Raw genomic sequence first — 14,023 nt, forward strand, 5'->3', positions numbered from 1 at the left:
CTATCTATCTAGTAAACACAACCAGGGTCCCTCAAGTATTTTTACTGTATGTTAATCCAAGCTGTATATAGAGTATAGGTATAGGAGCAATAGTGTACCCTTTACTCCAAATCCATTTACTTTAAAGTTTTAGTTACAAGTAACTTAGCTACAGATTCTGATTAAATACACCTTTATTAATCTCTGCAGGAATATTCAAGAGGCAGGGGTTAGCAACGGCAATAAGAGACACAGGAAACAAAGTATGGGCAGGAGAGAGAGGACACAGGAATAATAACATGTATAAATATAATAATGTAAACAACAGTATACCTTTTAAAAACAAAGTAAAATGATAAGACTGTATAAAACAACATGTATAGAAGAAAACAATGATTAAAATGTAAGATAAATATATATAAGTGAGTGCTAATCCACAGTAGCAAAGTATATGGACATGTGTTGCAGGTTGACTTATTTATTTGGTATTTAACAGGGACAGTAACTACAGTCTTTTTTGTATCTGTAGTGTCTGGACAGATGTACACAATTTATGTTTAAATTTAAAAAAAAACATGCAACATAGATGTTCACTATACTGGGAATGCTAATAAATACAAACACACATTTTTGGGCGGGTATGGGCCTAAACTGTGCAGCATAATAAGGGTTGTTTTTATTGGATAAGCTACCCAGCAGTTAAAGGTGAATACTTCTTCACTGCTGAAAATAACTACAACCTCCTGCTTTACATCCATTCTCTTTTATTATTGCTTTACTCGGATTAGGTCGCTAGATGGCGCTGTATCTAGCATTCACCTGGCCTCGAGCCCATCAGATTTCCAATAACATCCTTCCGTGCCTGCATGGAAACAAATGTGCTCAGCTGAGCGGTGTTGTTGTTGTCTGGGTTCACGTTAGAGACCGCCTCCTGCTCTCTCATTGGCTCCGTGGTGTGACTGACAGAGCCGGGCACCACTGTCGTCCAATCAGCCTGGTCCCGAGGGGGCGTGGTACCCCTGGCTTTTGGCTTCGACACATGCATGAATCCGCGTGACGTGACTTGATAGAAAGTTGGTTATAAGTGACTGAAAGCTGTTGCTGACTGGTTTGAGGGATTCTCACTCTGTTGGACTCTTTATTTTAGATTTCAGATATACTTTCACACGTTGCTGTTGCTAATCATGTCAACAACTAGCCACAACTGCTTCGGAGACAGGAACGAGGTGCCTGATCTGCTCAAATCCTTGGCTGAATATCCCTTCTGCTTTCCTGACTTTCTGGACACCGGTAAGACTCTTTTCTAATATGTATTCAAGCAAAATAACAGACTTTAAACTTGTCAATGCGTTGCACTTGGTTTCATAGAGTTTATGTGTGCAAATTGAAGGTGCTATTCTTCTTAACCGTTGGCTGTCATTATATACTATAGCCAAGCTAATACTATTCCACTGCATTCATGTCACTTAAGATATTCATTTCCAAAGAATAAACTATCCAGTTGCATATAAAGTGTAGTACCCATATAACTGCATTGCATTACACACATCTGTGTAGTAAAATATAAATAAATGGTCCTTGGCATCCTTTAAATAAACTTAGCTCGAGCCTTTCACACATCACCTATTTATAATCTAATGTCTATTCTGCTGCCTAATGGGTACTTTCACTTTTGATACTGATGCATATCTTGAAGCGATGTTTGTGAAGATGATGAAGAAGTCTCTGGAGACACCAGCTTGTATATACTAAGGTTTATTACAACAGCATAGTATCATACCCCAACACGGGCAACACGAGGTTCCTAGAGCCAATTGTGGAAGTCCCCCCGAACTGTCTTTGTGCATGCCATTTATAGGAGAAAATGAGTGTGCTCAACCAAAGTGTGTGTGCTAACATGAGGTAGTCAATAACAATGTGTGCCCCACTAAGGTGACCTAGGTCAGTTCATAGGGGACCCCTAACATATTCCAGATGTTGTGTTTCACTCTCCTATCACCCAACATTCGTCTGACATCAGAGAGTATCTACCTTTGCATATCACCAGATTTAATACACCACAATACCTACAGTAGTTTCTCTTTTGAATGTACTACAAAGGTACAATTCAGAATGCAGGAGTAGTATTTTTACATTCAAACAAACTTGCATTGCTATTTTTTTTTAAGTACAGTACTATTCCCATATATGTATTGAACATCTTACATTTGGGGTTTTGATCTACTGCTGAACTGCATCATATCTAATAGACCGTCCTCCTGCAGAGTCAGGAACTTGTATTAATTACTAAGGTACGATGCTGGCGTTATGTTGAAGTTAACCCTGTTGCAAGTTTAGGTCAAAAAGTGTCAGCCAAAAAACTGCAACTGATGCAACAACCCTGAAACAGTCCTCACTCAGTTTCTCACATCATAGTTTGTTTTGCACCTGTCTTGTTTACATTCTTGTGTTTTTGTTTGTTTGTTTGTTGGCATTTTTATTTGATATGACAACAGAAGGAATACACATGTAAGTAAACATTGGTATTGTGATTGTGATTAGGTGACAGAGAATAGGGGTGGCATTAAACAAAGGCCTCCAGCTGTTGTTAAGGATACATCACATGTTATGGTGACATGGACCACCAGGCCTCAGGGACGCCCCTTTCCTTTATACTTTGAGCCCCCCCCTCTCACCTGTACTGCATATTACATTACTCCCTTCATACATACATTGTCTATGTATAAACAGTGACTCTTGTAACACTGAACTACTTTACTATATGTCCTATCATGCTACTATTCTCCAAATGGATTCTACCATATAATTATAAAAATGGTATAGAAGAAGATTAGGGTTACATAAAGAAAGGGTTAGAATAATGAGAAAACAGTGGGACACTTTTAAAAGTCGACATTTAGAAAACATGTCATAAATTTGATAAAAATGTCAGATCTTTTAGGGAAAAAAGTGATAATTTTGCAGAAATAGTCGGAAACTCTAAAGAGTCAAATTTGGAGAAAAAAACCCTGAAGTTTGAAAAGAAAATCGAAAGGAAAAACAATTGGGAGACAAAAAGTGGGATTTTTTAAAGTTTAAATTTAGAAAAAAAGTCTGATTTTTTTGGAAAAAGAACCGGACATTTTGAAAAGCCATGGTCGTCCATGCCAAGGTGTTTTCTCTAGATAGATAAGAGGGGAGTGTTGACAATACACAGTCAGGTCCTCAGGCCCCCCTCTGTGTGTTGCTGCTGCAGGATTCCTCTCAGCAGACAGAGGACACTTTGTTTGCCGGGGTGGTGACTCTGACTAATCTGTAAAAAAAACCAAAACTGAAGAACGTCATGTTCCGAAACCCAAACATCCTGCTCTGAGAGACGCTCAAGAAAAATAGGATGTCATCTTTGTTGTTGCACTAGGAGCTTTTCATGTAAGATTTAATAGCATACATTTAATAACCATGTGAAATGACTCATGGCATGTATAATTGAATGCAAGAGGGTTGATTTGGAAACATTTGCTCAAAAAGAACATTAGACACTTGGTGGTTACTGGAGGTATTCTTTGGGCTGTCTGCAGAAGAACTCTGTTACCTCTGGATGCCCTGCCTGCTACAGTTCGTGCCAACATGTGCTAAATATCGGAAGCCACACCCCCTGGTAGATTGTACTTTCAAGTGAGCACGAGGGGCGGGGGCACGTGTTCTGCCACGAGTATCTCTTTTTGGAGGACGTGCGAGTGACAAAAAGATTTCGTTGTTTTTATTAGGGTGTATCAAGGGTGATCGGGTGCATGCGTGCCATTTAACGTGTTGTCATGATCCAAGTCTGCAAAATGGGAGATGTAGTAAGCTTCCGCTGCATGCTGCATGTCTGCAGGTTGTGTGCGCAGAGAAACGGTCTAATGTAAAGATGTTATTAGGATGGCTGCACATGTTTCATATAGATAATTCATTTCCATGTCGAGAAATGTTCTGCTGCAGTAGCAAGCTACAGTCAAAGAAGAGCCACATTTGAACCACTTATTTTCAGTCAATAACATTGAATGGTGCAAAATCAGTTTACCTCTTGCAAAACAAACATCATTAACAACAGAGTAAGGATCTATTAAAGCAACATAAAGTAGAAGTGAAATCATTACAAATTCCATATTTATATTCTATTAAAAATACTCCAGCTTTGATTGACATTACATTGATATTCCTTTGAATTGAATTCAACTCTGTAATGCAGGCACAATTGTTAAACATGTTCACAGTGAAAGAAATGATGTTCCACAGTCTCAATGTCTTTCTGGCAGAGCAACAATGCACTCACTCACTCACACTGTAATACACATTACCATGGACATCACCGCCAACCAATCAGCTTCTACTATTCCACGAGTGGGCGGGACTTGCTGCTCATGAATATCCAATGAGTGCGCTCGTTGGGCACAGAACAAGGGGCTTGTGTAGTGTTTGTTTTTGCATCCTAAAATCGTTTCATATTGACACACAGGCCTGAAAGCAAGACTTAGCTGGGAATAAAAGCGGATTTTTTGGTTGAGTTTGTAGCTCCCCGGTGGTGGAGGGATCTCTCGGTTCAGGAACATCGCCCCCTGTCAGGGAACAATGTCTGGCAAAGCCGCGGTGACAGTTGCGCTGAAGCCTGGGGGTAAAGAGGCTCCAGAGGCTCCTCAGAAATCATTCCCTTTTGTTTTAAAGAAGATCATGGACATTCCCCCTCCTAACATCCTGGAGGAAGCCGAGGACGGTAAGATCAAAACGCAACAAAAAGCAAAAACGAGCGCTTCTTTTGTTTATGTCTACGGATTTGACCCTATTAACCTAACTGGACGTGCATAAATCCATGCAAAGGGCTGTTTATTTGCGTGTGGATAAAATAATCAGGCCACTATAGGACGCACACATTGCATACTGTAGCCCTATATGTTGCACGGAGCCAGTTTCTTCCAAGGCTGCAAGACAACCAAAAAAGAACAAAAAGTTCTAACTCCTTTCTAAAGCCCTGCAAACATCGAACACACACAGTGAAGACACCTGGAGACAAAGGAAATGTTGGCTTTTTTATTAGACTCTTTGGTCTGGTGTGTAATTGGGTCAGGAGTGTGTGTGCTGGTGTTTTGTGTGAGGTGGTACATGTGTGGGAAAGGGCTGCTCATTGTTTGTTTTCCTGCTCCTTTCCTCGTCTAATGCTGGTTTCATGAAAGCCTCGTTTAGTCTAGAATTTCAGTTTCAAACTCATTGACACAATCTTTGATGAACCCAATCTTTGTTTTCACACACTGCCACCACACCCCCTTTTTCCACCACCATATGCAAAGAGCTTTTCCTCTGTGTGCACCTGTCTGATCCTCTCTAAACCAGAATCATAATACCTTTATTCATCCTACAGATTTGCAAACGTCGTTACAGCAAAAATAAAGAGCCAAAAATAGCAAAAGTATTCATTAAGAGGCATGCATAAAATATTAAAGATAAACATTTAAATTACACACATTACATTTAACAATGAGACAGTAAAAGTATATCTTTGTTTAAATAAGTGTAGCATATATCAAGTAGTGTGATAGCAGTCAGTATTACAAGTGGAAGTATATATTGCTTATTTACGGATGTATGACAGTAGTTTAAAACTAAGGGATAGCAGTAATAATATAAAATCATAGAGGAAAAAATATTCTGGTTGTCATTGTGTCGCAGATCCATTTATGTATTATCCTCTTCTTTTTTTATAGCAGAAATAGAGAAGGAGAAGCTGTGCTCCGTTGAGGATGTGGAGGGAGGCGGGGCTGGAGCAGCCAGTCCTGGAGGAGGAGCAGGAGGAGGAGGAGGAGGCGTAGTTGCAGGTGCTGGTGGAGGTGTTTCAGCCTCCTTAACCCCTGCCATTTGGGACAAGACCATTCCCTACGATGGGGAGACCTTCCACTTGGAGTACATGGACCTGGACGAGTTCCTCCTGGAGAACGGGATCCCTGCGAGCCTGGAGGAGGTGAAGCTGCAGAAGACTTTAGCCTCCGTGGGAATCAAAGCCAAATTCCTCTCCAAGGTGACTCCTACAGCTACTCCTGCTACGACGACGTCTCCTGCTGCCGCCCCTGTCCCCGCCTCGGCGTCTTCCCCCTCGGCTTCCGCCACCTCGACGGTCACCTCAGAGCCAGAGGAACCAGTGATCGTCACTACGTTACTGCCGGCGAAGATAGAAGAAGAAGAAGAGGAGGAGGAGGAGGACGAGGAGGAGGAGGAGGAGGAAGAGGAGGGGAAGAGGAAGAAACAGAGGAGGATTCTTTGTGTCAGGAGGTTAAAGTGGAAGTGAAAGAGAAAAAAGCAGGTGAGAAATAGAAGTGTTATATATTATTTTTGGATGAACACTTCCTTTCTTTTGCTTCCTTTAGCCAATTAGATCAGTCTTTCAAATAGAAATGTATCACATTATCCTTTAATCTATTAGTTTTACTCACAGCTGTGATGACTTGTTTACCTGAAACGCTTCCATTGGACTCCTTTGTTTACTTCTGGAAGATAGTGACATAACTATGGAAAATGTGCCCTTCTATTGGCTAGCGCTCCAACACATTGTACTTGATAGGCTAACTCACCAATCAGAGCAGACTGGGCTCTGGTTTCAGACAGAGGGTGAAAAGAGGTGCTGCAGGCAGTATGAGAAAAATAAAGAGCTTTTTGAACATTAGAGCATGGAGAGGTGTCCCAGTACAGACACACAATACAAATATGATCCTGAACATTTGCATAATTCTGTGGCTGAAGGTTGCCATTAGTTCTGTTCTATGTAGTTGTATGGGTGTATTTTATGGGTGCTGTAGTGTCTCCTTTTATTTGCTCTAGTCTTGTAGATTCTGGGATAACATAAACTTACGTTGCACATGTAGACATAGACCTTTGAGCTCATGCTATAGCTGGCTTGGTTTGGCTCATGGCCAGCTCACTATCGTGTAGGAACCTGCAACTTAAAGCACACATTTACAGCGCGTTATTCAGAGAAAAAACACATTACCTGTTAAACAATCAATGCAATGTGTCAGAGAGGAAAAATAAAATAAAGACTGTCTTCTACATATAAAGCTCACTTTGTTTGGTCTTCAGTAAGCAGCAAATGTTTGGTTTGTTCTCTTAAGTCTCTTGACAAGTCATACACATATAACAAACGATGGTGGAAGCCGTGAAGTACATTTTACTCAAGTACAATTCTGAGGTACTTTTTACTGCACTACAGCTTTGGTTACTTTATTTTTTCACCCCCACTTAAAAACATAATAAGGTAGAAGGCCGGTTATACACTTCTCAATGTATAAACAAAACAACAGATACAAAATTGGACCGGTAACCCTCTGATTTGCCGTAGATGTAGTGTTTTGCTTTTATGGGCGTGTCTTTGCTTGTGTCCAAGCTAATGTTGAATCTCGGTACCCCGCAGAGCGCTGCACCCCCTCCCCCGTCGACCCGGAGGCCATTGAGGTGGACATTAACTTCCAGCCGGACCCGACGGACCTGGTTCTGTCCAGCGTGCCGGGCGGGGAGCTGTTCAATCCGCGCAAACACAAGTTCTCCGAAGAGGAGCTGAAACCCCAGCCCATGATCAAGAAGGCCAAGAAAGTGTTTGTTCCCGACGAGCAGAAGGTAGGCTTCATTTAATCAAGGATAACATGTTTATCTAAGGACTGACGACTGTGAGACCTACAAATACATATTCTGATTTGATTTAATTTGCTTTATGGATCCAGATTTTGGAAATAGTTTTGGTACAGCAGTCGGTAAAGGATGCATTTCACATGAGTTGAACCTGAAATAAAAAAGAAAACGACTAAACAGTAAATATGTACATGTATATATATATATATATATATATAAAGCTCTGGAAAAAATGAAGAGACCACTCTAAAATGTTCTTAAATCTCTACATGTATGGCAGCCATTCCAGTGTTTGTTGAATTTCAACACAAAGAAAAACTGTCGATAGTTTATAGACTACAATAAAAAAAACCTGCTACCTTTTATTTTATTTTCTCGAGGACTGAAGGTCATGGAAGAGGAAGCCTTAATATCAGTATATCAATATATATCAAAGACGTACCTATAAATAATAAAACAAGAGAAACTGATAATGCTGAAGTGGTCTCTTCATTTTTTACAGGGCTGTATATATATATCAACAAACACAAACACAGAAACACCACGGTGACATTATTTCTTACTACAAAAAGAACGACTAAGTGTGATTGCAGTGTTCTCATGAAGATTAACACGTTTGCCAACAGAGTGGCGGATTAGAGGTCAAAGGTAGGGGGGGATGTTTTCACAACACAGATGTTCGTTTGTTTCAAATCCCTTGCTAATGTCAACTCTACCGCTCACTCTCGTGTCCCGCAGGATGACAGATACTGGTCCAGGAGAAAGAAGAACAACGTGGCGGCGAAGCGTTCCCGTGACGCGCGGCGGCTGAAGGAGAACCAGATCACGGTCCGCGCGTCCTTCCTGGAGCGGGAGAACGCGGCGCTGCGGCAGCAAGTGGCCGAGCTGCGGAAAGACTGCGGCCGATGCAAGACCATCCTGACCCGATACGAGGCCAAGTACGGCCCGCTGTAATGAACTCATTAAAACAAAACCCACGACGTATCAATGAGACGAATAGCAGAACTCCCTTCCCCGCAGAATTCAACACGGACTCCAACCACCAAGGGAATCTAAATTTGCATCTTCGCCGACCTCCAGTCCATGTGTCGAGCTCCGGTTGTGTTTTACCGACGCGATGCCCGGGATACACACTGGCAGGCGGCGAGGCTTCGTGATGGGAGCGGTGGCCGCAGGAAGGCCTGTGGAAGAGCGCCTGGCTCCTACACACTCGGAGAGGAAGATTGTGGACACTCCCGTTGTCAAACAAACATGGAAAATCTAATCTGTCTCGAGAAAAGTCAGGAAATCTGAGCAAAGTGGTACAAAAGAATCACTTTTTTTTTACAACTGCACAGCACTTATTCTTCTTAGTGGACCAAAGCATGTCAGTTTAGAAGTCCTGTATTTAGAGTGGTGCACACTTTGCCGTCCCTCACATTTCCTCGTGGTGCACTCATGTTTGTGTCGTGTGTGTACTTCCTTTTAAAAACGCCAGCTGAGGCCAAGACGATAGGATAGTGACAGAGGATAAAGAAGCAGGAGAAAGATTCAGGTACTTCCAGAGAGAGGAAGCAGAGAGGAGGAGAAAATGAGTGATTCAGTCACAGTTCTTCCACATCACCACAAAATCTCTTTGTGTATATAGTCGTCTCGCCAGTGTTTAAACACCATGGGAGACAGTATATTTTTTATCAGGGGGAAAAACATGCATGCCCTACAATTTTAAGCTACTGTGATGTGGTTCCCTTTTTCTACAGACCTCAGATCAGCTTCCAGAGACCTCACGCGAGAAGACAGATGAGTATAGCAAGAAGAGAGATTTATTTCTTGTATGTTACTTTTTAAGGCCTATGTTTGATGGTGTCCAGGGCCCTCACCAGTGGGAGGGGTATGCTCATGGGTAGGGAAGTTTATTTTACTTCACATTGCAGGTAGAGGGCGCTAGAGCCCCCGTGTGTCTGGTCATGGGGTAAAGACCTGGGCTGGATTTTATTTTTTTAAAGATTTAACCAGGCCCAAAGTCGACTGGTTCTAAACAAAACTTTGTAAATATAGTTCTTGATTTACTAAGAGTCTCTATAAGCCCAATATTATTCCATATGTTTGCCAAATGAGTGCTGTATTTATTCTGATGGTAATAATGCATCTGTTGATTTTGATGTATCACAACATGTCAGATAATTTCCTTTGAGGAACAATACTTCTATAATGAAACCATTGCAGGGAAATCAAAGAGTAAACTGTGCTTTTGGATGTTTAAACAGATTTATATATAGTTTTGTTTTGTTTCTATATATATATTCATACAACATGTGTCTGAACACAGAGAAGACGCTCTTATTTACCTCATCCAACACTTCCTATTTTACATGATATAAAGTTTAGCAGGGTTGGAACCAGAAAGCACATAAAGCAGCTTATTTCCATTTGGCAGAACTCCGAGTGGATACGTGGGGTTATTTTTGCTGAGTTTCTAAATTATTAAATAGATTTCAGACTGTTATGGGACTCGATAGCTCAAATGTCTTTGGCTGATGCACATTTTGTGCTCGGTTTGGGTTGTGCTCATAATCGCCGTGATAATCTTGGAAAGAAAAAAAGATGTGGCAATAATACTCTGTTATGTAATGCTCGTTTTATTTCAGTGATGTATGTAAAAGTATTATGATGTACTGAATAGAAATGCCCCAAAGTCATTTGTGCTTCCAGTTTAGATCCTCTGTAGTCCGGGATCCTAATGCATGAAACCCAGTGACCTTGTCTTTGTTATTGCGCTGAATATTTCACACAAAGTGTACTTATGTCTGTAAACCATCACTGAAATCTCCATATGTTTTTAGATGGGTACGTTGATGGTCTATTGTACAGTTCTGTCAGAAGTTTGCAACGATCTCCTGTGTTTACGACTTGCATACTAGCGCCATCTATCCTCGTGCAGCCAGTGCTTGTCCTTGGGGCGAACATCAGCAGAAATCATCTTTTGATCACTGTGTGGATTGTTTTCTATTAACTCAACATTGATTTATATCTAGATACACTGGGTCAGTTTGTGATTTTGTGACTTTTTCTTAGCAACGTGTTTATGTTGCTTCGATTGCATTTTATACATCAGTGTCGTTGATGAATGCAAACGTTTAGTTACGTTTGTTAACTACCTTAAAAATGTTCTACAACAGCAGCCAGGCTGACTATAGAGAGGTGCAGTGATGTACACTATATTGACAAAAGTATTGGGACACCTTCACATTACACCTACAGGAGCTTTTATGACATCCCATTCCAAATTCGTAGGCATTAATATGAAGTTGGTCCCCCTTTGCAGCTGTAACAGCTTCCACTCTTCTGGGAAGGCTTTCAGCAGGATGTTGGAGTGTGTCCTATTCATCCAGAAGAGCGTTTGTGAGGTCAGACAGTGATGTTGGACGAGAGGGCCTGACTCTCCGTTCTAGTTCATCCAAAAGGTGTTCAGTGGGGTTGAGGTCAGGGCTCTGTGTGGGCCAGTCCAGTTCTTCCACATCAAACTCATCCACCATGCCTTTATGCTTTGTGCATTGGGGCACAGTCCTGCTGGAACAGAAAAGGGCCTTACCCAAACTGTTTCCACAAAGTTGGAAGCATAGAATAGTCCAGAATGATTTGGTAAGATGAAGCATTGAGATCCCCTTCACTGGAACTACAGCTGAATTCAATGATTAAGAGGAGGGTCCCAATACTTTTGTTTATATAGTGTATGTTTGAAGGCCGACCTGGAAGTTAACATTAGCATTGGATTTCAGAATGTTGCAGAAACAAAATCTGTAGCAAACACACGTTTATGATACTTACATGTTTGATTCAGCAAGAAAATCTCCAAATGTTAAAAATGCTTTTATGTTTTAAATGCAGTCGCTGTAAACACACAACAACATGGTTGCATGACTTTGAGTCACCACAGCTAAGCTAAAGGCGGCTGATCTTCAGTGTGGACATGTGTTAGCTACTGCTGTGCTTATGACACTTAGAAGCTCCAGACATTCACCAGTGGGGAATTTAGTGACTTTTAGAATACAATTCAAACGTGTTAAAAAGAAACATTGAAGTTGAGACGAGGGAACTTTAGCAAAATGCTAACTCCAGGTTTTAGGCCTCATTCCTGCACCACTCTATAGCTACAGGCCAAGAGATTATTTTAAAAGACAGAAGTACAGATTCTTTAAGTACAGGATACGGCATGTAGCAACGTTTTGTTGTGCTACTAACTCTTAAAGCCTGCACATTTTTATTTAGCAGGCGTTCAAACCAGTAGGAAAGGAAGAAAGCAGCGGTTTAGATCTGCAGCTGTGTCGCTTCCTACAGATGGAAACAGTAATGGCGTCTTTAGTGATTTTCTTTGTGTCTGTTGGAGGGTTTGAATATAAACTCTATCCTCTCTTATACTGACAGATATATTTGTTGTGTTTCAAGTGTCTCTTGCCAAACGCGTAACATAATTGCAGCTGTAATACTTTACCTGCAGGTTGCACAGGTGTGAATTGTTGTTTTTGTGCGTCTAGTTGGCAAACATTAGCATCTATAAAGGTCTAAACTGCTGTTTTCTAGCCTGAAACTGTTGCTGCATCATAATAATGACCCAATGTCTTTGTTTGCTATTCAAAGTAGCTTTAAAACACCTGAAGAAATCATCCATTTATTTCTAAGCTGTTGTGATTTGCTTGATTTCCCCCCTTTTTTATATAAACATATGTTTTTGTTAAGTGTTTTTTTATTGTCCTAACCATGTATAGGATGCAGTACTATGTCCTAACTGTATCTTGTATCATGCAATTGAAAATAAATCGAGATTTAATGACACGTTGGCTCTTTTGCTTGACCTTGCCTGAGTCATCAGCCAGCTGCGGTAGATGTAGCGGTGCTAAGAGACAAAGAAACAAAAGAAAACAGAACTATGATGCACGGATCAAGACGTTTTCCCTAGTTTGTTTACCCTAACCTTGATGCAAATGTTCAAAAACACAATCCCCCATGTTTTCCCTTCGACCAGTTGTTTATTTTACTGCCCCTCCATCGCCTCGGTCCTGCTGCTCATCAGTATTCCAGAGGAGTAGGAGATGTTGCGTAATGATCACATCGACACACTGGGGAGCAGCGTTGCGTAACAGCAGCTTCAAAGACCAGCAGGATGGGGGTGTGTGTGTGAGTGTGTGTGAGGAGGGAAGAAAAGCAAAAGGGAGAGGCGCTGGGAATAAGGGAGGGGTAGGGGGACAAAGGGAAGAAAGGATCAGGTGTTTGGAAAGGATGGAGAAGAAGGAGAGGGAGGGAGAATGGGAGAGGGGTGCAAACAAGATGGACATAGAAAGATGGAGAACAGGGATGCAGCTAAAAACATGTGATCCAAGGGAGGGAGGGAGGGATGCAGTGCGTGGGCAAGGGAGACGTGGAGGAGAGCCAAGGAGGAGCCCAGCCATGCATGTTAATGTCACACCACTGCATGTTACTATAGAGAGCAGTGTGTTCACAGAGAGCACTTGATGATGAAATCTAATGTAATATCTGCTGGGATGCGTCCAGCTGAGGTGGGTGGGGAGCAATCTGGCTCCTCACCATTTGAGAATTTTAGCTTTGCTTTGAATTATTGATCAAACATCACTTGAGTTTGTTTACTGCCACAAACCTAAGACTGAGGATTTTCACAGGAGCACAGGGGATCTACCTCTCATAAGCTTTGATCCGCAATATTTTCAATATGAAATGACACAGAAGTGAGCAGCGGTGGAAGGTAATGAAGTACATTTGCTAAAAAATATTTAATTTGAGGTAATTTTACTAAGCATTTCCATTTTATGCTATTTTATGCTTCTACTCCACTCCTGCAAAGTCAAAATTAAACTTTTTACTCCACTACTATTTTTTATACAGGTTTAGTTACTTTACAAATTCAGATTGAGAGATACCTTAAAATATAAGTAGACTAATAATAAAAAAGAAAAACTGACTCCGTTTGACTCCTTTGTTTACTTCTGTAACATAATGACATCACTATGTTGCACTTCGACTGGTTTCGATTGCTCCAACACATTGCACGTGATAGGCTAAGGGGCGGGACATCTCTTCTCGGTTTAACCAATCACAACAGAGCCGACTAGCTAACCAATCAGAGCAGACTGGGCTCTGGTTTCAGACAGAGGGTGACAGGAGGAGCTGCAGCACAGGCAGGATGAGAAACATAAAGAGCTTTTTGAACATTAAAGCATGGAGACATGTCCCAGGAGAGACACTACATACTGATATACAATCTGGAAATAAGCAGAATATGTCCTCTTTAGGTGAAACATCTGAATAAACTTACAGAAACAGTTTTAATGTCTAAGATAAGTTGAGATGTTGAGTCCTTTTCCCGAGCTTTACTCTCTGTAAGCAATATCTCTGCAATGACGGCCACATGCAAACTTGTTTC

General features: G+C 41.3%; 1 protein-coding gene across 1 annotated transcript; it reads left to right on the forward strand.

The window, feature by feature from the left end:
* Positions 1 to 4,166: 4,166 nt before the first annotated feature.
* Positions 4,167 to 12,420, forward strand: tefb (TEF transcription factor, PAR bZIP family member b). Its single transcript, XM_063903785.1, has 5 exons — positions 4,167 to 4,711; positions 5,700 to 6,212; positions 6,245 to 6,289; positions 7,394 to 7,596; positions 8,347 to 12,420. Exons 1-5 carry the CDS (start codon positions 4,570 to 4,572, stop codon positions 8,560 to 8,562), a joined length of 1,119 nt encoding a protein of 372 aa, XP_063759855.1. The 5' UTR covers positions 4,167 to 4,569; the 3' UTR covers positions 8,563 to 12,420.
* The last annotated feature ends 1,603 nt before the right edge of the window (positions 12,421 to 14,023 follow it).

The sequence above is a fragment of the Eleginops maclovinus genome, chromosome 16 (genome assembly GCF_036324505.1).
Source record: "Eleginops maclovinus isolate JMC-PN-2008 ecotype Puerto Natales chromosome 16, JC_Emac_rtc_rv5, whole genome shotgun sequence".
Lineage (NCBI taxonomy): Eukaryota > Metazoa > Chordata > Actinopteri > Perciformes > Eleginopidae > Eleginops > Eleginops maclovinus.

What these genes read in the sequence shown, in the direction of transcription:
- tefb (XM_063903785.1), top strand. Translation starts at nt 4,570, where the DNA reads ATGTCTGGCAAAGCCGCGGTGACAGTTGCGCTGAAGCCTGGGGGTAAA. An exon ending in CCTGGAGGAAGCCGAGGACG is followed by an intron (nt 4,712 to 5,699) that starts GTAAGATCAAAA and finishes TTTTTATAGCAG; the next exon opens with AAATAGAGAAGGAGAAGCTG. An exon ending in AGTGAAAGAGAAAAAAGCAG is followed by an intron (nt 6,290 to 7,393) that starts GTGAGAAATAGA and finishes GGTACCCCGCAG; the next exon opens with AGCGCTGCACCCCCTCCCCC.